This window comes from Rhea pennata, chromosome 3 (assembly GCF_028389875.1).
Source record: "Rhea pennata isolate bPtePen1 chromosome 3, bPtePen1.pri, whole genome shotgun sequence".
Classification (NCBI taxonomy): Eukaryota; Metazoa; Chordata; class Aves; order Rheiformes; family Rheidae; genus Rhea; species Rhea pennata.
Genome location: NC_084665.1, coordinates 37,605,980 through 37,627,971, shown reverse-complemented (window position 1 = coordinate 37,627,971; position 21,992 = coordinate 37,605,980). Strand labels below are relative to the sequence as shown.

At 39.3% G+C, this 21,992-nt stretch overlaps 2 protein-coding genes across 6 annotated transcripts in view; both read left to right on the top strand.

Moving 5' to 3' along the window:
* The first annotated feature begins 547 nt into the window (after positions 1 to 547).
* Positions 548 to 14,170, top strand: YIPF4 (Yip1 domain family member 4). Its single transcript, XM_062572054.1, has 6 exons — positions 548 to 757; positions 3,453 to 3,612; positions 6,427 to 6,598; positions 8,812 to 8,889; positions 10,585 to 10,698; positions 13,118 to 14,170. The coding sequence occupies exons 1-6, from the start codon at positions 673 to 675 to the stop codon at positions 13,253 to 13,255; spliced, it is 747 nt and encodes a 248-aa protein (XP_062428038.1). The 5' UTR covers positions 548 to 672; the 3' UTR covers positions 13,256 to 14,170.
* A 3,683-nt stretch (positions 14,171 to 17,853) lies between these two features.
* The window catches only part of BIRC6 (baculoviral IAP repeat containing 6), a 192,248-nt gene continuing 188,109 nt past the window's right edge, over positions 17,854 to 21,992 (top strand). For all 5 annotated transcript variants that reach the window (XM_062572049.1, XM_062572052.1, XM_062572053.1 and 2 more), the window contains exon 1: positions 17,854 to 18,115. In XM_062572049.1, coding sequence (XP_062428033.1) covers positions 17,854 to 18,115 — 262 coding nt within the window. The remainder of the gene's footprint in view (positions 18,116 to 21,992) is intronic.

The window sequence follows — 21,992 nt, the reverse complement described above, 5'->3', positions numbered from 1 at the left end:
CCTTTGATACCTGATTTTTGGTCTAGCGCTTATGTATCTTACGAACTTGCTTGGTCACCCACAAGTCTTGGAGCAGATCAACTTTAACAGCGCAGGGCACTAGCCAGGGGTATGCATGAGCAGGCTAACCGTGAGGACCGAGCTCCCCGTTGCCCATTCCCATCACTGCGCCTCTGCTCTACGCAGGGCCCAGGACCTCCAGCTCGTTTCCTACGCGCGCGCTGCCGGCAACGCGCTCAGGGGCGGCCGCAGCCGTTGGCCGGGCGATGACGCAGCCGGCCGCGAGCAGGGTGACGCCCTCCGGCCGAAGGCGGGGCGGTGTAACGGCCCACGGCAGGGCCCGCGTCTCCCCGCCTCCCTGCGCCCGACTGTGTCTTATCCAATCAGGAGGGGCCTTATACAGGAGCTGCGGTGACCTCACTCCCCAGGACGTAGCTGGGGCGCCGGTCAGAAGTGGCTCTGTAGCAGCCAATCGGGGCGCGCGTTGCAAGACAGCCAATCGGGGGGTGGTGTCCGTTGTTGTTGCGCTGCGAGGCGGCTGCGCGGTGCGAGTTGGGCCGTTGCTGCCGCCGCTAAGGGAGGGACGCGGGGAGGCCCTAGGCCGCGGTGCCGCTTGCCTCCCGCCGCCCCCGCTGCCCCGCGGCCGCCGCAGCCGCCGCAGCGGGCGGGGAGATGCAGCCCCCGGGCCCTCAGCAGCCGCCGCCCTATGCGCCCAGCAACGGAGACTTCACCTTTGTCTCCTCGGCCGATGCCGAAGGTGAGCGCGGGGCCGCGCTCGGGGCCGCGCTCGCCCTCTCGGGAGAGGGGCCCGGCCCGGCCCCGCTCCGGCGGGGAGCGGGCGGCTCCCGCGCCTCTGATGCAAGAGGTGCCGTCGTCCGTCCGTCCTCCCTCCCCCCTCCCCCACGGCCGAGGTTGATGGCGTGGCTGGAGGCGGAGTAGGGTCGAGTACCGCCGTGGCTGAGTCGCAGCAGCCCCCGGCCCGGGCTCCGCCGCTCCGGGAGCGTTGGGTAACGCGAGCGGGCTGCGGCTTTACCTGCGTGGCAGAGCCAGCCCTGGTGCTTGGTTTCTCTGCTTTTCTGGATGCCGTAATCGGGACTGTGCCAAGCGTCCTGACACGTCAAGTGCCATCACGGGCTGCTTCTGTTTCCCTAGATGCTGGAAGTGCGATTTGGTATCTATTAATGATATTAATGTAAGCTCACCTTCGATGTACTGCTGTTGCAAAGTCTCTATGCCATGTCTTCTTACAGCTCAGTAATGCTGAGAAGAGGAGCACTGTGTGTAGTTTAGGGGGTGAAGTGTGTCCTGCTACTAGACTGCTGCACAAATTGCTGTTGCTTACTAACATGCCATGAAGATCTGTCTCAATACTGTAAAAACATAAAAGAGCTAAATATCTTGCTACTTTTTTAAAAAAAATAGTTAATGATATTGTCTACTTCCTTAAACAATCACCTCTTCACCTTGTATATTTATTTAGTTAAAACTTTTTTGGTTATGAATAAGGGTAGGAAACCATGCAAGTCCTGACTCATATGCCCCACCCTGGAAAAGCATAATTGAAGTGGAAGACTACTGTAGAATGCGTAACTCCTTAGTAGTTGATTACTATTCCATGGCAAAGGAACTGCGAAATTCACCAAGTAACAATTTGGAGCAGTGTTCCCCCCCACCACCTTGCTCTGGAAAAAGAATGTGTACTACTGCATGAAAACTCTGAAACCTGACAGAAAATATTTGCTAAGCATTATTAATAGTGTGCTGGACCCAACCAATTCTAGTAGGATGTGTTGAATTAGACTTGGCTTTGTATTCTTCATGAATACAAGGTGTGATCACATGCCTGCTCAAGTGTACTTGTGTTGACCCATGCAGCACTTTGCATACTCCCAGAAACGAAAACATAAGCAAAGTTAATCATCTTAGTATTTATAAATAAAAATACTACATGCTGCACTATTTCTCTTAATTTCAAAAATCCTGATCCATACAAAGAATAAAAACATAAGCTGTTTTATCATCATCTGTCATTTCTCTGAGAGATAGGAGGTTCTTGTGGGAGGGGGAATGGTGAAGTGTCCAATTAAGTAGACAGATATGATTTCAAGAAAAGGCTATTTTCTTATCTTTTGCACTGCTTTTTCAAATGAAGAGAAAAGAACATCTTTTAGTTTTCTGAAATGCCCACTTGAGGTGAGGCATGTGAGAGTCTTTAGAAGTGCTTATACGGTGTTCTGCCTCGGATAGCAGCAACAGAAGCATCCTAACTTTCACTATAGCAAGCATCAAAAACATAAATTCTTGGCTGATTCTTCAGCACTTGGTTAGTCTGGTGTTATCAGTTTCATACCAGTCAATGGAAGAGTAGTGGCAGACTGGTTTCTACGGGTTTCTGCTGTACCTGAGAAGTAACCTTGCAAAACGCTGCCTGGACTTAACATCACATTTATGGGTTTCATGATTAAAAACTGTGCTATTAGGTATTCATCCATCATCAACTGCTAGAAGAAGTCTTAGTAAGAAAGACAGTGTAGAAGGTTTCTTGCATCAGAGTGGATTGCCACTCGTCACTGAGAAAGAAGAAATAGATGGCAGATGGGATTGTTACAGATGTTGATTTTGACGGCCATAGCTGTGCACAAAGAATAGCAAGAACCCCTCTTTGCAAAGCAGTGTTACATTGTAGCATAAGCAAATGCTGGGAAAGTTAAAAGGTCCCAGTGATGGTAGAAAACTCATCAGGCTTTCACTGTAATAAAGTTCAGGCATGAAAAATAATTTTTCTTTTTTCTCTCTGTAAACAGCAGCAGGCTTTGCTTGTGTGTGGTAGGAACAGTGTACTTTTGCTGAAATTTTCGTGAGCAAAGAGCAATCTCTTCTTGTAGTTGTTGAGATCTCTATGAGGATCCTGTGCAGATGGTGTTTTCATGATTTTGAAGTCATTGAAAAGCATTTATGGGGAAGCTTGAATTTAAGCTTGATTAAAAAGAACTTACATATCTCATTACTGACGGGAAAAGTGGAGCCTAAGAATCTCTAATAGTGACTTTTAAAAAGGTACAAGCCTGTTAAAGGCAGGCTATAAATAAAAATATACGGATGTTTTCCTTTTGTGTGGAAGATCAATGAGAGAACATGAACTGAAGCCTGTGCTAGCATGCCATAACACTGTATCACCAAAAAAACAGGGTTAGTCTGGAAGCTAGAACTTGGTGATTTGTTGTTATAAAACAACAATGTTGCTATTGCTTTAAAACTGAAAGAATCATTTTGATTTATGTACCCTTAAAGTATAATTTTATTCTATAAAATTTTTATATTTGTATATTTTTATAGTGATAACCAGCACACATAGCTTTGTATGCCTGTTCTTTATCTTCCAGTAATTTTGAAATCAAATGGCTTTTGGCAAGGCATAAAAAGGTACATTTTTTTCTTCTTTTTTCTCTAAGATCTTAGTGGTTCCATAACAACTCCAGATGTTAAGCTAAATCTTGGAGGAGGAGGAGAATTCATCAAAGAATCTACTGCAACTACATTCCTGAGACAGAGAGGGTATGGTTGGCTTCTGGAAGTAGAAGATGATGACCCAGAAGATAACAAGCCACTCCTGTATGTTGTAATTATTGTTTGTTATCTGTCCTTATTAGCGGTTTAGGAAAAACAGACGACTCCTAAACTCTCAAACTGTCCCACAGTCTCTTGCTGTGACGAGAATTTTTTTCAGTGAATGACTTGAGGAATAAGTCTGCTTTCTGGTGCAGGAATGAAGATTTTTTCATTATAGATTTTATTTATAATGTAAAAGAGAAGCTAACAAGCTAACACACCATGGGGAAGGAATGAAAATGGAGGAAATAGCCCTCAGGTTTTATTAATCTAAGCATAAATATTTAGACTTATTTCTCTTCTGCTTTTATCTGTTGATCGTCTTGTGATTTAAAAATTAGATCATATTTTTTCTATTTTTTTATGCTGATAGTATGAGTTTCTCAGTGCTGTTAGGGAATCAGAGGTTAAGACAATCGTGGCTTTTTTTTTAACTGAATCAACGTTAAATGAATTTTGTAAGTTGCTGTGTTGCATTGTGAATCATAATCATTACAGCAGGATTGTAAGAAGTAATGAGGTGCAAACTTTATAGACTTTGATGCTATATTATTTTATAAAGCTGTATTAGCGTAGTTAGTGTTTAAAGACAAAAATGGCTGTAACATTGAAAATCTCTACTTCAGGAACATGATTGGGGAAGAAAGTTTGTATCTCAGGGTTTCTACACTGCACAGCAGGAAGGTTAGGTTTTAGTCCTTGTTCTGCAGCTAAACGACTTAGCTCTCATAGTCTCCCTGTTTTCCTTCATTAATAAAAGAAAATGATGCCTTAATAAGCCAGAGTGAGAAGGAAAGTACTCTGAAGTGTTCAAATGAAAGTGCTGGGAGAAAACAAATTGCCTGGAGGACTTAATACTGAAACTGCTACTTGAAAAGTGCTATAACTTAAAATGTGCAGCAGTAGCACTTGTGTGAGTAAGTCTATTTTGTACATACCTAACTTTTAATTAACAAATATAATGGTGTATTGAGGTGAGAACATACCAGTTCCCTCTTTTATGTAGCATTGTATATTACAACACTATGTTTGTGATTCAAAGGTAGTTATGTCCTAAGCTGCTGATTATTGGAAGCAAAGAGGACATGACACGAAAAGGATAGTTTAGTAGGGAATAGGATGAATATAATCCTCTTAATAGAGATAACCTTAATTTGACTTCATGTAGCAGTTCTTACACAGTTCTGATTTTTCCCAGAACATGTGACAAAGGCTTATAATCTGAATTATTAGAAGTGTTAAAGAATAGCAAGCAGCTATGAAAAGTTTGCTGATATGATGCTATCGTTGAAAGGTTTTTGTTCAATAGAGTGAGATTTCTTTATTGAGCAGTCTTGCTTATGACATTTGTCTCTTGTAAGAGCTGTCACCTCTTTTTAAGCAAGGTAACTGTAAGCTTCATGGGAAAGACAGTTTGTCCAAATGAGAAACTATCAGAAGCCCTGGGCAATGACAAAAAACTAATTCCAGAAAGGAAAACTGTTACACAACTTTTGGAGTGAAATACAACAACACTGCTTACTGACTATTTAGATGGATGGAGGAAAAATAGAGGCTTTTAGTGTACTCCTTAGATTTAGGAATGTGTTAACATTTTTTTAGTTATTATTTAGAAACAGGCTAGTAAAAGCAATCCAGAAATAGCTTCCATAGTAGCAATGCTGAAAATGCTTCCAGAAACTCAGCAAGCAGTATTTCATTCTTGAAAGAGAAATTGTGATGAATCATGTCTTTACTGCATTTATTTCTTGCTTGAACTTTTCTGAAAAAAGTCATAAATCAGAGTCTAGTACAGAACTTTCATAAACAAACTTCAAGACAATTCCATTTTTCCAGCTGCGTTAGAGATGTTCCTAAATGCAGAGCAGAGGGATATCTCCCAGAAATCTCTTTTAGGTCTTCAGAGCTTCTCAATCATTACTGCATAGGGAAAACTGTAATTTAAAGTTCTGTTCTTTAACTGCTTCTTTAAGTGATGTAAGTTAATGGAATTGCCTGTTACTTGGAAAGTCTACTTCCTTCTTATCTAGGACAGTCAGGGCAAGAGTTACACCAGTTAACTCTCCTATGTAGGAAGAGTCTTCTGGTCAATTTGTAGCTACCTATGGATAGTTTGTAGCCAAGGACTGGAAAAGGCAATTAAAAAAGTGCAACATCTATTGTTAAAGTTATCGCTGGTTAATCAGCTTTTATTTATTTTTATCCATACTGGAAACAAGCCATTAATTAAATGTTTGGCATAAATTGGTATGGGGAAAACTGCTATTGTTGAGGCGAGTGATACTTCATCTTAATTAACAAATTGTTTTGACCTGGTGAAGCATATTTTGAATGTTTTAGGTTTACTGAATGTAAGGGTATTCTTTCTTGTAGAATTTGAAATGTGTTTCAGTAACAAATGGGAACTCATGGCACACTGCTGAATACAAGAATACATCCAGACATCCCACTTGAGTGTATTCATATATCGTTGACTCATGAATATTTACAGTGGTATTAATGTACCATGTGTGTTTGTGCATGTCAGAAAATTGATTTACTTTCTTAATATAGACTGTTAGGATGTGCTGTGGATATTTTCTGTTCTCAGTCATAGAACTTATTTTGGTATAATTAAATATATGTTATGTTATGAAGGTTACTGAATGCATGATAAGGGTAAGGTATTACTGTAACTGTTCCTTTACTTGTCATGGCTTCAGAAAGCCTTACAATGATACTGTTCTACAAACCTGCTGTTTGCTCCTAAACACACATTTTTATGATCTGTTTCATTACTGTGGCATTTAGTAATGCTCCCTTGCCTTACAATTTCAGGGAAGAACTGGACATTGACCTGAAGGATATTTACTACAAAATTCGCTGTGTGTTGATGCCTATGCCATCTCTTGGGTTTAATAGACAGGTGGTGAGAGACAATCCAGATTTTTGGGGTCCTCTGGCAGTTGTCCTCTTCTTCTCAATGATTTCACTATATGGGCAATTCAAGGTAAGCCTTCTATCTAAAAGGAAATCTGAAGTAAATCTGGGGACAAGACTGCTAAATAATTGGCATTTTTGCACAGGTGGAATGTCCTTTCTTCACATACTAGTATAGGGTATTCCAATTATACTTCTTCTGTCTGGCTTTTAATTTAAACTGTATTAAAATGCCTGTGGATAAAGTTAATTGTGACAAAATGTCAGATTTTTTTTATAGTAAAACAAAGAAAAGAGGTGGTCGTTGAAGGAAATTAATATGATTATAGTCATATTAGTGAATCTTGTTATTTTAATTGTGACCTTCTTTTTAACTTGCTTTTTTATTACTAAAAATTTTACCAAAGAATATTTGTGCGGATGCCATGAATTTTAATTTCCTGACAAATAAAGCCATTTGTCTAACTCATGCTGTACCACAACTGTTATCTGGTGCATTTTATCTTCGTTAGTGCTTAGGGCTCTTTTGTCCTTCCTGTTCAACTACAATCAAATAACTTTTCGTCTGGTCAATAGAATTTTTCCGTAATTCCTTTTAACTCTAGAGTGAATAAATAGTTAGAGGTATTATGCAGATCTAATTGGCCTCTGTAAACAGTTAGGGGTATTTTGTTTACGTTTGTATTGAAACAGAGAAGCAATGTCATTTATGGTCCTAATTTGAATATGAGCTTAGGTCATCTTTTGGCAATAGTTGATTGCATCGGACTTCATAAATCTTTATGACAATATAGATTTATATATATATATATATATATATATATATATATATAAAATATAGTTTAGAGCATAGCAGTATGTCATATGTAAAGTAACAGACTATGCTTATGCTAAAATTCTTGTGAATGGTAAGATAAAATCATTCAGTTTGTGACTCCTAGGTACCATATGGTATACCAAATGCTGACTAAGAATTCACTCTATCTTGTTTCTATTAGACTTAAAATGAGTAGATTGAAACACTGTATTATTCAGGTCTTCTGAGTGGACCATTTAGCTGCCTCCTGGGCAAAGCAAGGAAAATTCCTTGATCCTGTGACAGATAAACTGTGAATGAATGGTAGATCTAATATAGATTTATCCTACAGGAGTAAGAGTACTCTATATATGTGAGGAGGAGTAGTGAAAGCTGGTAGCTAGTAACAAGATGAATGACAGTAGCTTGACAAGATAAACTGAATGGTGGGCTGTATGCAGGCGAGAGATGAGTGTTCCTACTCTAACACGTTAATTTGGTTCTCCTCTTTTACACAGTAGAGGAAAGCAGGAAGTAAAAGGAGGCCATGCTCTGTTTTCACAAATAACATAAAGCTTTTTTTTGAAGTAGTGCTGTGATTTTGACTGTAAAGAAGAAAATTATCCCTGATTTGATTTTTGTGTGAATCTAGAATTCTTAATTAAGCTAGCAAGTTGAACTGAGTACTAATCGATTTTAAGTGTAGCCATTGTACTCTTAGAAATACAAAGACTTGAGTGAGGTTGTCGTTTCTCTCTAAAAAGGTTATTTTAAAAGGGAGAGCACCACCTCTGATCTCCTGGTGGCTCAAATCCAAGAACAATTATGTTATTTTGAATGCTCTATTAAACAAGAAAATGATTTTAAGATTTCTTACTCTGTTTAAGGATATAACAAAGAAAAAATAAAGAGAAAATATTGACTTGGGCCCAGAAGTCTGAGGTTGGTTCTTAAATTTTCATCATCCTCAAGTTGTAGGGTTAGTCAGTTTTGTCTTCACTTTTGAGCATTCTCTGTTTGAGTGAAGCATAAGATAGTATATCTAAGATGAAAGCAGAAGCAGAATTCCAACTCTATTGGTTTGAGTTGACTTTTAAAACTTTTTTGGAGTAGGCGGCATGATGCTAGCTTCTGTTTAGTGGAATGAAACATGTTGCTTTTCCATGTTATAAAATCTAAGTCTCAGCTGAACTTTTGCATTAGCTAAGATTTAACTGGGGTGATCTTAGCTTTTATGATTAACTAATCTCTCTCTTCTGTGATACAATACTAAAATACTGATGAAATACTAATATTTTTTCCTCTGAGCATTGCTTGTTCACCAAACTTATAATTAATGTTACTTCTGCATTTTGTTTTTGATCTCCATTTTAATACAGAGTAAAATTCTATGTATTTGCTGCAATTCAGAATTCATTTTTGTATAATAAATTTCTTGACTTCTGTGAAAATTAGTAATATAAATGAATTGTTCTTTATCTTTTAAGGTTGTTTCTTGGATTATAACTATTTGGATATTTGGATCCTTGACAATTTTTTTATTGGCCAGGGTTCTTGGAGGAGAAGTAAGTAGCTGTGTGTGAAAATGAGGGAAGGGGAGGTAATTAGTCTCTTGGCTATTCTTTTCAGCAGTGATTGGGTTGTCACACTTCTTGACTTTGGGCGTTGTAGCTCATTAAGAATAGAGAATCTGGTTGCTACTATAATACTTATATTCTAGGTTCTTGGCCTCCAAAGTAGAATCTAACATGGACAACCACTCTTTCTGTACAGTGCATAGTGTGCTAGATGTGATGAACAGTATGGAAATTCTTAGCCTGAGTCCCAGAAATTCTGACAAGTGCCTGTGATCCAGAGCTGAATTCATCTCCAGAGAAGTGCCTTCAAGGTTTCAGTCACTGAGCTAAATCGGACCCTTTCTCCTTGCCCACACAGCCCTCCCCCCCCTCCTACCAGCATTTGTTTTCTTCCTTAGACTGGTGCAATATAAACCCACTACAGAATGAAACTCAGTTCATGCTTTTCAACTGTGAAGTCAAATGCAATTATGGCCTATATGCCTGCCTCCAGCTACTTGCATCGTTACAACTGCAGGGTTGGAATAGCTGTTTGAGCTATGTTTATAAACGAAGTCACCAAGTGGCTTGAGTATAAACAACAGAAAATGGCTTATAGCTAGAGCCACAAACAGCTACACAGGTGCAGTCGGTAGGGTAAGAACTTCTTAAATTGGCACTGCAGCTTAAAAAAAATGCATTGAACTGTGTTTTGAAGAATGAAGTATTTAGTAATATTTTTGTTTTTAATTACATTTTGCATCAATGATGAACTAGTGTTGCAGGCTTCCTACATTATTTACATTTAGATTTTTTTTCCCCCTTGTGGTTATATTTGCTAGTGACTCTTTTGTGGAAACTGCCGTGGAAAAAAGTTTCATAAATATGATTGCATTGGATTTCCACAAATCAGCACAATCCAGATACACTTAAATCAATCTATTTTGTTGCTCAAATTGTGAAATATTGAAAATATATAATCTGTCATTATGGATCTGCACAGCTTACCATGAAGCATCTGCTGCCACAAGTGATCACTTGAAAGACAGTCCCTTGTGTGACCACTGTCTTTCCTAACTTAAGTGCAAGGAGCTTAGCAGGGCCAAAGAACATTTCAAATTGCAGAATGGGAAAATCAGACATCAGAAGCTAAAAGCAGTTATGATAATACTTCCAAAAAAATGCATTTAAGATAGCCATAAAAAAATTAAACTGGAAGTCAGATTTCTCCCCTAAGGGAGTCAGGTTCTAAAGCAGTCTTGCATTGAGGCTGAAAACCCTTATGTACTTTAAAATAGGTGTTCATATGTTAATGGAAGGAATTATATTTTGTGCTGCCTGTGACAGACAGGTCTGCAGCTGGTGACTGAGAGGTCTGTTCTTGTTCAGTGCTTCTTGGTATGGGTCGCACACTCCATGTACAGTGGCAGCTGAACCGCTTAAAGTGGAGCATGGAAATGTGGGGCATGTGTGTGAAATTACATATTTTTAACCTGTTTGTGTAAATACTTCCATTGGAAACGTTAACATTGTCCTTTAATATACATGTGATTTAAGCTTCTAAGGAGTTCTTTAGCTGATATTTCATGAATACCAAGCATATTGTTAGTATAGTTATTTAATTTTGTCATAACTTGATCTTGTTACGTTTGGTGAAAAAGATTAGTACTACAAAGTCTGTTTTTATGTGCTTGAAAATTTCAGGTGGCTTATGGCCAAGTTCTTGGTGTGATAGGATATTCTCTACTTCCCCTGATTGTCATAGCACCTGTACTTCTGGTGGTTGGATCATTTGAAGTTGTTTCTACATTAATAAAGGTAAGTTCAGTAAAATCTACTGAGAATTTGCAGTTATTTTTAAGTCACTATCCTAACACTTCAAGTATTAATCTGTTCAGGACAATATAACAATCTGTCGAAATATTCATAAATATAACTTGAACTCCTGTGATCCCTTTAGCTAGCATAGTGGGTAAGACTGAGAAGCAAATTCTATTTTGGATATTTCTTTTGAGTACTTAGAATATGTGGTCTTGTTGCTATAAAAACATCTGTTGTTAATCAGGCTAGTTTCTACTGAAGTGTTTTGCTGTGTTATAGTAGTTGCATTAAAAAAATAGGATGTTCATTTGTAGAAGAGGATGTATACTTAAATGTCAGAATGTAGAGTCTGGAAGTAAGCTTTTCTATCCATTCCGCTATTATCATCCAGTTTATTTTTAGTTATTGCAGCATGAATATGACGTTAGTCATTGTTCTGAGTCTTTCCCATAATGGTAACAGTATAAAGCTCTCAACATCCTTTTCTGAGAAGGTAGTTATTGTTCTGTTTTTACAGATGTGGAATGTAAGGCAGAGAGCAAGAATAACTTTATTGGTATCACCTGCTGTTGGACATCTTTTATGGAACTAGCAATGTTCCCTGAAACATCTTAGCGCTACATAAGGTTCATTGAACATGTCCAGTATTTCATGCAAGCTTTTATGTAGCCCTTGAAATTATTGCTGAATTTTTGGAAAGGTTAACTGAGAAAATTCTGTTACTAGCTAACCAGTGAACTTTTTGAGTGCTTGTTTTGTTTGATTTGATTAATTTCTTTAACGTTGGCTTGCCAGTAAATAGCATAATTGAAGCAAAATTTAAGTGTGTATAAAACAAGAATAAGAAAATCACTGTTCGTGATTTGATAACTTGAATAACTATTAAGTGATAACGTCAAAAAGCAGATTACTAACTTGGCACTTAACTAATGCATAAATTAAATATAGGTTAAGGAAATCTAAGTTACCCGGTTATTTCTATCAGTCTTGCGTAAAATTCAGAGCAAATCTGTGCAAGGTTCTTATCTTTGATTCATTAGTGTGAAAATGCAGGTTAAGCCCCATATAGCCAAACTGCTTTTCCTGTGACAAGTATTACTTCTATCTTGGCTTGGGATCTCTATACTTGGGGAAGTATTTTGCAGCCCTAAAGCTGTGGAACTTAGAGTGAAATTCCAGTCAGGTCTTTTCCAGATGCAGTCAGTAAAGCCTCTCAGGTACTGTATTTTAATTGTTTTTATTGCTGCAGTTTTACTAATGTGTTTTAGGGAATCTGGTAGTAATCTTGATTCTTCTTCCTCTATCTGTCTCTGCAGTCTCAATTTAGGGAGCAAAAGCAGAAGTATGCAATCATATGCAATTAACTTCTTTTTAAACGATGCCAATTGAGGTTTTATAGGTGTCTCTTAAAGTTATAACCACATTAAATCAAAATGTTTAAGCAATTCCATTTACTCTGATTTTAAGTTTTTTGTGCTTTGTCATTAATAGCTGAAAATTTCTGCTCATTTCTGTTACTTTATGCATAAAACTACTAGTAGTTTAAATATTTTAAATTTGCATAGATTTGATAATAAAATATTAGAAAAGGTAAAATTATATGGTAAAGATTACAGTTGTACATGAAGAGTATCTTCTTTGTCAATGTAAAATCACTCAGGTAAGAACTTACTTTCACAGATTGATCAAAATAAAGTAGTTTTCAATACCTTTTCTGAAATACCTCACTGCAATAGCTGCCTGCATAGATTAAAAACATGGACATAAAACCATCCTTCAAGGGACTTGAACTCTTCTGACAAAACTGTGGGCAGTTTTTTGCTTGGGTCTTAGTATGTCTGCCTTTTATTGAGCAGATCCTTGGACCTGCTGTTGGTAGATTATGATCCTTTTGCATAGCATGAGTACTAACTTCATACAACATACTGTATATTCATAGGTAATGTTACTTTCTTAATAATGTTACTTTTTAATGTTACTTTTTTAGTCTTTTAAATTTGTCCTTATTGATTAAGCAAGTGAGATTTTTACATCCAAAGCCGGAGAATTCAGACTCAAGGAGATTTCGTTTCTTGAGTGGGTCATGTATACACATGATAAGGGCATGAAGGTTTCATAGCTAATTTGATGCTTGATACAGACTTTCTGCGGCTGTTGCACCTGAAAAGAACAGGAATGTGTGTTTCAGTTACCTTGAGGTGAGGGTACCCCAGTTAAAGTAAAGCTTTTGAGCCAAACTAATCCTGAAGTAAAAATAGTAATTTAACCCTGTAGTATAAATCATACATACTTAAGAGAATTACTGTTCTCTCTCTTTTTTTTTTTTTTTTTTTTTTTTTTTTTTTTTTTTTTTTAATGTTGGTAGCTGGAGATATTTTCTTGTAATGGCAGCTAACATTGTTCATGTCTTTTTCAGTTGTTTGGAGTATTTTGGGCTGCATACAGTGCTGCATCATTACTAGTTGGAGAAGAATTCAAGACCAAGAAACCCCTTCTAATTTATCCAATCTTTTTACTGTACATTTATTTTCTGTCTTTGTATACTGGGGTGTAATCTAATGTAAGAATGTGGCCAGAAACCATATTTTATTTACTTGCAAACTGATAATGCATAAGACTAAGAAGGCTGGAGATAGTACAAGTGACTGTTTTGTATCCAGTTGTCAAGATGTTTTAAGATCGAAAAGCATATTTGTGTATATTATTTAATGAAGCAATTGTAGCTATATAGATTTGTATCAAAGTTTTAGGTTTGTTTAAGACTCTCTTCAGATTTTAATGAACAAAATACAAGAACCTTGTGTTTTATAACAAAGTGTAGCAAAAATAAAGCTTGATACCTGTGCCAAAAGCACTAGGATTAGATTACTATATTTGAGGAGAAAAATGAGAAGTTAACTATCACAATCTCAAAGTGCAATTTTTCTTTTGAGCTTAAACTTAGCTGGCTTTTTTGGCACAGCAAATCCTGTAGATAATAATATATATTTATGAAACAGTCCTGATTGTTCACAGAATAGTCTGTATAATCAAGACAACAAGATTCTACTTTTAATTTAGTGCCTCAATTATTTTGATTTGGCTATTGAGTTTTTATAAATTCCAATTTGTTTTGAGAAAAATGTATATACTGTGTATTTTGTATCTATGGCTTGTGTGTAGCGTAAATACTCCTTGGCTGAGGATGTATGTTGGGTTTTTAAAAACTAAAAATAGAAGTATTTGAAGTTTTCATTTACTATTTCTGACCAAAGGAGCAAGGCATTTACTACGTGACATAATTCTTTAAATTGCTTATTTACAAAATCAAATTATTTTAGTTAATAGTGTGAATTAGAGAGAAACAGGCAAATAACTTGTCAACGATAGCACTGGTTTAATGTTGGAAAAGAAAGATGATCTATTGAATTTGTGAGATCTTTAAACAATGTTATTTTATGATCATAAAATAAAAAGAATGCTTCCCTAACTACGTTTTATAACATCTTTTTCTGTTTTGTGTTTAAAATAGCATGGTATTTAACATGCATCCATTTTTTTCCAAATATTGTTTATGCCTTGTAAAGTGAAATGAAAAATTTTTAAGATCTGATTCTCCCTCCATTAAATAAGGCAGAATTATAGCCTTAGTAACAATTACAGTTGCACTAATTTTGACTATCCAAGGATTATGTAATAATGTGATGACATGTTAAATATTTCCTGTGTACTGTGCTGATTGCTTATGTAATGGTCCTTATGGTAATGTTTCTTCACCAAAAAAAAAAAACTCACTCACTGAAGTTCACTTTGCATGGTACTAACTTTACTTAGTCCATTAAAATCTTTGGTATTTAGTGTTACCAAATAGATCTTAAGTTTACTTTTTGTTTTTTTTTTTTTTTCTTTAAGAATCTGTGTAACTTGTATCTTCCTTAAAAGGGGGGGGGAGCATTCCTGCTATCTTTATTTTGCTATGTTCGAAATAAAAACATCAACCATGACAAGGTAATACAAAGGGCTGTCTTTGATCCATGATGGATAATTTTCTGCATCAGAACTGTGATTTCACATCTTTTTAGACTGCATAAGTTGACATTTTAGTAACTTATTTTTAATCAGTCATTGCTGATGCTAAATGTATATTGAAATTCTAACTCTTACCACAGACCTTTAGCTTCTTGAGCCTGTTTCTGTGGCTGATTCTCCTATTGGTTTTAAACTTCTGGCTTCTGTGGAAGTTCTGGTGAAAGAACTGCAGAATTACACCAAACCAATTACACTGGCAGTTTACTACAGTACAGTTTACTGCCATTACAATAACTTAAAATTCTAATGAGTTATGTAAGTTATTAAACTATTATCTTACAACATAACAAGAGATAGTAAAAATGAAATACCTATCTGGAAGTGCTTTGAGAGTATTCATGCCATATTAAAAAATGCATGTTAGCAGGGTATAATGCATGTTCAAAGTATAGTTCTGTTGACATTGAAATCTTGTATGGTGATATGGTCTCTCTCTTTTCATGGCTATATTTGTGGGTTTTTTTAACAAGATTTTCAAACTAGTGTTTGAAAACTAAAACCAGACCACGAGAATTCATCAAATGTTAAGAGCTAGCACATATACAAGGTTACTAGGCTGTCAGACAGCTTAAGTTAAAAGCTTAGTTCCTGTTTGTATAAGTATTCAGTAGACATTCATAATGAATCTGTGCATTTGACATGACCAGAAATATTGCCTGAGAGGATGCAAAAATGTTCTATTTAATCGCCTGCTGTATTCTAATCACATTTCTCCAAGCATCTTAGTTTCCTCTATACTAACATTTGTGAAATCTCTAGTTGCAACTTTACCTGTTCTTTTCTTCAACCTTGGCTTGTGTATAATATGCAATGTAGATATGCTCTTAACATAGTATGTATTTTTATGCAGTTGCAGATTTGCACCTTTTAGTTTCAAAGTATCTTTAGGTTCACCTTTTGCATATGCTGTGCAAAGAAACGTACAAACAGCTCTCAGATGTTTCTGATAGTTTGTTATAACTTTGCATTCAATGAACTCGTATTTTTAGATCAGGTATGTGTGTAAATACAAGATGTATTTTATAAAAATTTTGAATTAAACTTGTTTACAGAATGTATAAAGCTTATTTATATTTACTGAATTAACACACACATATTCCTATACCTGTTATCAATCTCATGCTGGAGGCTGTAAATAAATTTGGGGGATAAGTGTACAAGTTCTGTTTGTCATCCATGGCAACTTACAAGGTGTCTGGCAAAAAATGCATTTCCCAAGATGAAACACCTCAGCCCCACAGACACATGTGCTCTACCTTTAGAATGAGAAATTGAGTATCTTCTGTATATAGCAATTTTGCTATATACAGAAATACTGCTTCTCTTTTTCCCTTCTCTACCCATCAGGCAGACATTCTACTGCTTAAGAAGAAAAAAAGTGGTTTTACTTGAAAGTTATGAGAGGTCATTTGCTTTGACTTGGAGACAACATGTAACTTGACTTCTGCTTTAAGTTTGGTTACTGCCTTTACCAGTCGTAAGTGTTTCAGAAAAGTAGCGAAGGTAGCTTAAAAGCTACTTACTTTGTTTTCAGGATAATTCTCGCTAACCTGCCTCACACGTGTTCTTCTGTATTTCTTTACACAGGTACATGAATGATTTTCTTAAAGCATTTTCCTATTACGGAATCCTGTGCTAATTTGGGTCCTTAAAAAAAAGGAAAAAAAAAAGAAAAAAAAACAAACAAGAAAACCCACATTCTGTAGATGGCTGCATTATATTTGATACTATCAATTATATTTAAGATCATCAGTAGGCTAAAAGCTCTCAAATGCATTAGCTATACATGTCATTTAAAACATAGCTAGAAAATGCCTGCAAACTGCATCTGGAATTCTAGTGGGAGGAAAGGAGGGGGAAACATTTTACAATAGAATGTGAGGTTTTGTTTTTTTTCAAGCAGAGAAAATAATGTTTTAAAATGAAATACTCTTATGACTAGGATGACTCCATCCTTACTGTTGGAGGAGAGGAGGAAGCTTTTCAGGTTGGGACCTCACATAATTACACACACCTGCACTCAAAAAAAAAAAAAAAAAAAAAAAGGCAACACAACAGCAAAAAAACTCCTCAGCCAGTAACTCTGACAGGGAGATTTCTTTTTTATTCTGAAATAAAGCTGTTACAGAATAGCACTTTGCTATCTTCAGTTGGTACCTACTAAGAGACAACTCAGTGCCTCTTATGTTGCTATCGAAGTACAGACAGAAAAACCACACTCACAGTATGAGAACAACCCTTATTTCACTGCAGTGAAAGCGCTCAGATATCGCAGCCTGCTAACAACCTGCTGTCTGAAGTGTTCGCTATACCATAATGAACAGGAACTGCAACGAAAGCCCCAGGAAAGGCAACAGCTAGCTGAGCAAGTCCAGGGGCTGGAGGGGAAAAAAAGACAGCCCGAACGGAACAAGTTCTAACGTACGAGCAGGAGTCAAACGCGGAGCGGTAACGGCGCCTAACGGCCCTGCGAGCCGCCGGCGGCGCCGCTGCCGGCGCGAGGAGCCGGCGCAGCCCGGCTGAGGCCGGCCCCTCGGGCCCGCTTTCTCCGGCACCCGGGAGCGCTCCAGGCTGCGTGGAGCGGAGGAGGCGCTTGGAGCTCGCTCGCCCGCCCGCCCGGTCCGAACCGCCACCAAGCCCCAACGGCCTCCCGCGCGCGCGCGCGCGCGCTGTGGGGGGGGTTGGGGGGGGGGGTTGGGGGGGGGGGTGTGGTGGGAACAGCGCCCCTCGCGCAGCCCCCGCGGCCCCATGAAATAGGTGCGGTGGCGCGCGCCCGCGCGCGGCGGCGGCGGCGGCGGCGGCAGGGCCCCGCCTCCCTCTCTTCCCCCCGCCCCTCCCCGTGACGAGGCTGCTCGCGCTGTGCTTTCCTCGCCCCGCCACCTCCTTCCTGCCGCCGGTCCAGGCCCGCGGTCGGTTCCGCATCCGGCGCGGTTGCGTCACTTCCTGCTCACGCCGGCGCTCTCCCTTTCCCCCTCTCCCCGGACCCGGATGGTGACTGGCGGCGACGGCGGCGGCTCCCGGGACTGTCACTGAGCGGCTCCCCCCGGGCCTCTTGTCCTGAGCGGCGGCGGCGCGGCCAGCAAGATGGCTGCGGCGGCCTCCTGCTCCTCGGCGGCGGCGCCCGCCGGGCCCGGGCCCGGCCCCGGGCCGGTGTCAGTGTCGGCCGGGCCGGGCCCCTGCGAGTGGCTGTTGCTGCGGGACGGCTGCCTGCGCTGCGACGCCGACGGCCTCTGCAGCCTGTGCTACCACCCGGCGCTCAACGCCATCCTGGCCGTGACCGCCCGCGGCGCCATCAAAGTCATCGACGGCACCTCGGGGGCCACGCTCCAGGCGTCGGCACTCAACGGTGAGAGGCGGTCCGCGCCGCCGCCCGCCCGCCCGCCCGTCCGTCTGGCCCCCTGCGCGGCCCGGCGGCCGCGGGGCGGCGGGGGGAGCGGGCTGCGGCGCCCCCCGGGCGGGGACCGGGCACGGTCGCGGCGCTGCGGCCCTCGGAGCCGCCCGGGGGAGGCGGCCGGAGGCTCTCGCCTGGAAACAGGTGTTGCGGTGGGTGAAGGGTTTCCGCGCGGGGAGGCGCTGGGGTGCGAAGCCCGGCTTGGTTCAGGGCCTTTCTTCCCAGGGGGTATCCCCTGGCTCTGTTTCACCCCCTTGTTGTTTTCCAAGCCCGTATGGTTCCTACCCTTCCTGGCAGAGAGAGTCGTGTACGTAGTACCGAGGTATTTCTGTTGTTGTAAAACGTGTTGGCGTGATTATTAAAACACTAGGTGATGATGGAGAAATGCGATAGATAGAGCGGTATTTTCTAATTTTAGTTTTTCCACGTGTTCTTATGGATAACTGAGTTGAACCTTCCAAAGAACAAAACAAGTATGCTATACTGGATAGGCTTAGTTTTAGTTCTTGTTATTATCTGATACCGCAGTGTATTTATTTACTGAGCCTTCATCTGGGTATATTAAGGAGATTTACCTTATTAAAGGTGGCATTTGTGGTATGATTCATAATTAAAAATTGAGAATTCTGTCTAAAGTTATTTACATTTATAGTTATGTACTATATGTATAGTTATAGTACATTTTTTATATGCTGCATAGTTCTCTAGGCCGAGTATCGTGACAGTCACTGGTGCTAGTAATATTATCCTTGCTATTGTGTTAAGAAAGCAGAATTATTTACTGACTTTGTGGAAGCTAAGACTGTAGCAGCTTCATAAATGTGAAGCAGGTTTCCTTGTTGTTCACTGCTGGTTTTATGCTGTTTACAAACCAGCCCCGTAGAAAGCAATTTGTGTGTGATTAACAGCTTTTCTTCCCAGGTCATTAATGCTTTTTAGAAATATGGTACTTGTCAGATTATTGTGGGTTTTTTGATGTGTTGTGAGAGCAGTCTTTAGTATAGAAAGACCTGTTTCTAATGAGTTGTGTATTTCCACTTTCAGTTTCTCCTTAGGCCTGTATAGCTGGGTGTTACAAAGAAGATACAGCTTCCCTGAGTGATATTAGTTAGGGTTGATGGTAAAAACCTGAACGTGGCTTAATAGTATCAAGAATTGTGCAGAGATGTCGTAGTGTAGTTGATACATACATACTTTTACATTGAAAACCAGCAACTGTCTTATAATGTCAAACTGAAGAGAACAGGACAAGTTCTGTGGAATTACTAAGAAACTATCAACTGCTTTTGCAGTATATCTTTCGTATTGAAAATAAGGGTGGAACTGTTGTGTGGTGTTTCCCACTTTGTTCAGAATTCAGATCACTCTGCTTGTATAGTTCCCTCTCTTCTATCTTGTCCTCTCATAAAATGCTTTTTTATTTATAACTTTAGCTCTTGCTTTTCTTCAAAGCGCTGCCAGAATTTGAGAATTGCTTTTAAGTTGTGGAGGAAGAGGACATAAATCAAGGATTTAATTTGTAATAGATTGTTGGTGTAGGAAGTGTTTAATTCCATGAACAGAAAAAGAAGTGAACTTTAAATCAAAGTCTAAGCTGTTGTTTCTCACTTTTCTGTGGTAAAATTCTTGCAGGAGATATAAGTTAATATTCAAATGTTAATGTGTTTCTGCCCTAGATAGTAACTATTTAAGGATAACTTACTGCTTTGGTTCCATTACATGCATTGTATGTATATTTCTGTTAGTGGCAGTCTGTCTCTGTGACAGTCAGCATGGCTGTAAAAGGTGGATTCTGCTCCTTCTTACATGAAATTAACTGAATGCTTGCTGTCTACTCAAAATTTATCTGCTAATGTAGCAGATAAATATGTTACTGGAAAAAAAATTATAACCTTAGTTTAGTCTGAAGAAACTTCAAGTGAATGTCCTTATAGATTCAGATTGGGATGCCTGCCAGAGATCAAGTTTGTCTTAGCAGTTGATGTCTGTTGGTTATTACTGACTGTTCATTCTTGTTCTCTGCCTCTTCAGCCCTTCTTTGGGAAACGAGAAAAACAGAATTCAACCATTTTCTGATAATCTGCCTGCTCTGTTCACAGTGTGAACTCTTTCAGCATGAGGTTGTAGTAGATGGACATTTAGACCTGTAGACCAATCAAGGATATGATTGCTACAGGGACTTCTGGTGCTATGACTAAAAATAGAACCCTTGGGAATTAAAACTGTTTTTCTTGAGACACTGCTGTCCTCCTTCATATCTGGAGTTGCAGGTCTTTTGCTCTGCCGAAAGATTTATGTTGGACAGAAATACTGTTGCTCATTACCAAAGAGAAATAAAGCATAGCAGGCCTTTCTTTCTACAAAGCAGAGCAAGAAAAAGGATGCCTCTCCATCAAGGAAAGAAAAGAGAAAGAAAAAAAAAAAAAAAGCCTGAATGTTACTTTTATCTGCAGTTGCAGTTCACTGCGGCAATACGTTAAGCTTTGAGCTCATTCTTCGGTGAAAAGATAGAACCTGTGGAATACTGAATCTGGTAGAGCACTGGAGGCTGCGTTCATTAGAATATAAATGCAGATTGCTCTATTCGGTGTGTAAAAGAACAAGACAAAAGATCCACAGTCAAATACTGTTCAGTTATAGATCAGATCTTCCTGATGCTTCCAAATATAAGAACGTGGTTTCTGGCCTGTATGCTTCAGTTTCTCATGTGAACATCACAAATCCACTGTATCTGATGATCCAGGGATTGTTACTCTGAACCCAAACTGCAGGAATCCAGTCAGGAGTATTTATGCTTTTTGCTCATACCCCATGCTCTTACAAACACTGAATTTTTATCAGATTCGTCTCCAAAAAGTATGACTGTCTTTCACTGTTGGAATCTGTTCCCATTATGGGCATTGTAGTCTTGTTCAGGATGGTGAAGTGATCATTTGCAACAACTTGGAGTGAGGCAATGAATAAGAATACCATTGGTAAGGGGAAAATCCGGTGACCCTTTAAAATCAATCTTTGTCTTACCTGATGATGCGGTTGTCCTTTCTTTTCTGCCAAGGCTGTTACATGCACAATATGTGCTTCAGAGAAATGGACTGGAGAAACACAAGGAAAGTTTTTGTGATTACTGGGTATCATGCATTTCTGCATGTTTGTTAGTGGTATGTTGAAACTAGTTTGGCATCTGTGTCCCACAAATCTATTAAGTACTTTATTTTCCCTCTAAGGGATTTAAGTATTTATGTGCTTCCAGTTCCAATTGGAACACTGGTAGCCAAAGAACATGAATGATCCAAATATTGATTTCCAAAAATAGCACTAAGGAAGAGCCTTTTCTTGTGCCTCAAAAATCAACAAAAAAGCCAAACAAAAGACCCAAAGGATGCCAAACAAACTTCCAGAATTCTCAGGTTACTCTCTCAGTCTTCAGACTGAGAAGACTTTTTGACTCATCAGATCCTTATTTCCAAACAAATTAAGAAAAATGCTTGAATTACAACGGTACGGTAGTTCCCAGAGAAGCTTGCCCAAGAACACAACGAGAAACTAAGATGCAACGTCTGATGGACTGTGAGCATCCTAAATGTTTCTGTAGGTGTTTCTGAATTCAGAGTCTTGCTTATTCAACTGCACAGTATTTCATACATAGCTGAGGGCTTCTAGATTTCTGCAGAGGCCCAAACAGCAATCAGAATACAAGCTTGTGAATCCACATGCTTAAGTGTTTAACAGAGAAGGATCTGAGAACAACTCTGTTCATTATGTATGTATGCCAGCTCCTGTAGGGGAAATAGACTCTGAATTATTGGCCTTCAACCCCTGTTTCTTCAACAGA

What these genes read in the sequence shown, in the direction of transcription:
- YIPF4 (XM_062572054.1), top strand. Translation starts at nt 673, where the DNA reads ATGCAGCCCCCGGGCCCTCAGCAGCCGCCGCCCTATGCGCCCAGCAAC. An exon ending in GAAGATAACAAGCCACTCCT is followed by an intron (nt 3,613 to 6,426) that starts GTATGTTGTAAT and finishes TTACAATTTCAG; the next exon opens with GGAAGAACTGGACATTGACC. An exon ending in CCAGGGTTCTTGGAGGAGAA is followed by an intron (nt 8,890 to 10,584) that starts GTAAGTAGCTGT and finishes TGAAAATTTCAG; the next exon opens with GTGGCTTATGGCCAAGTTCT.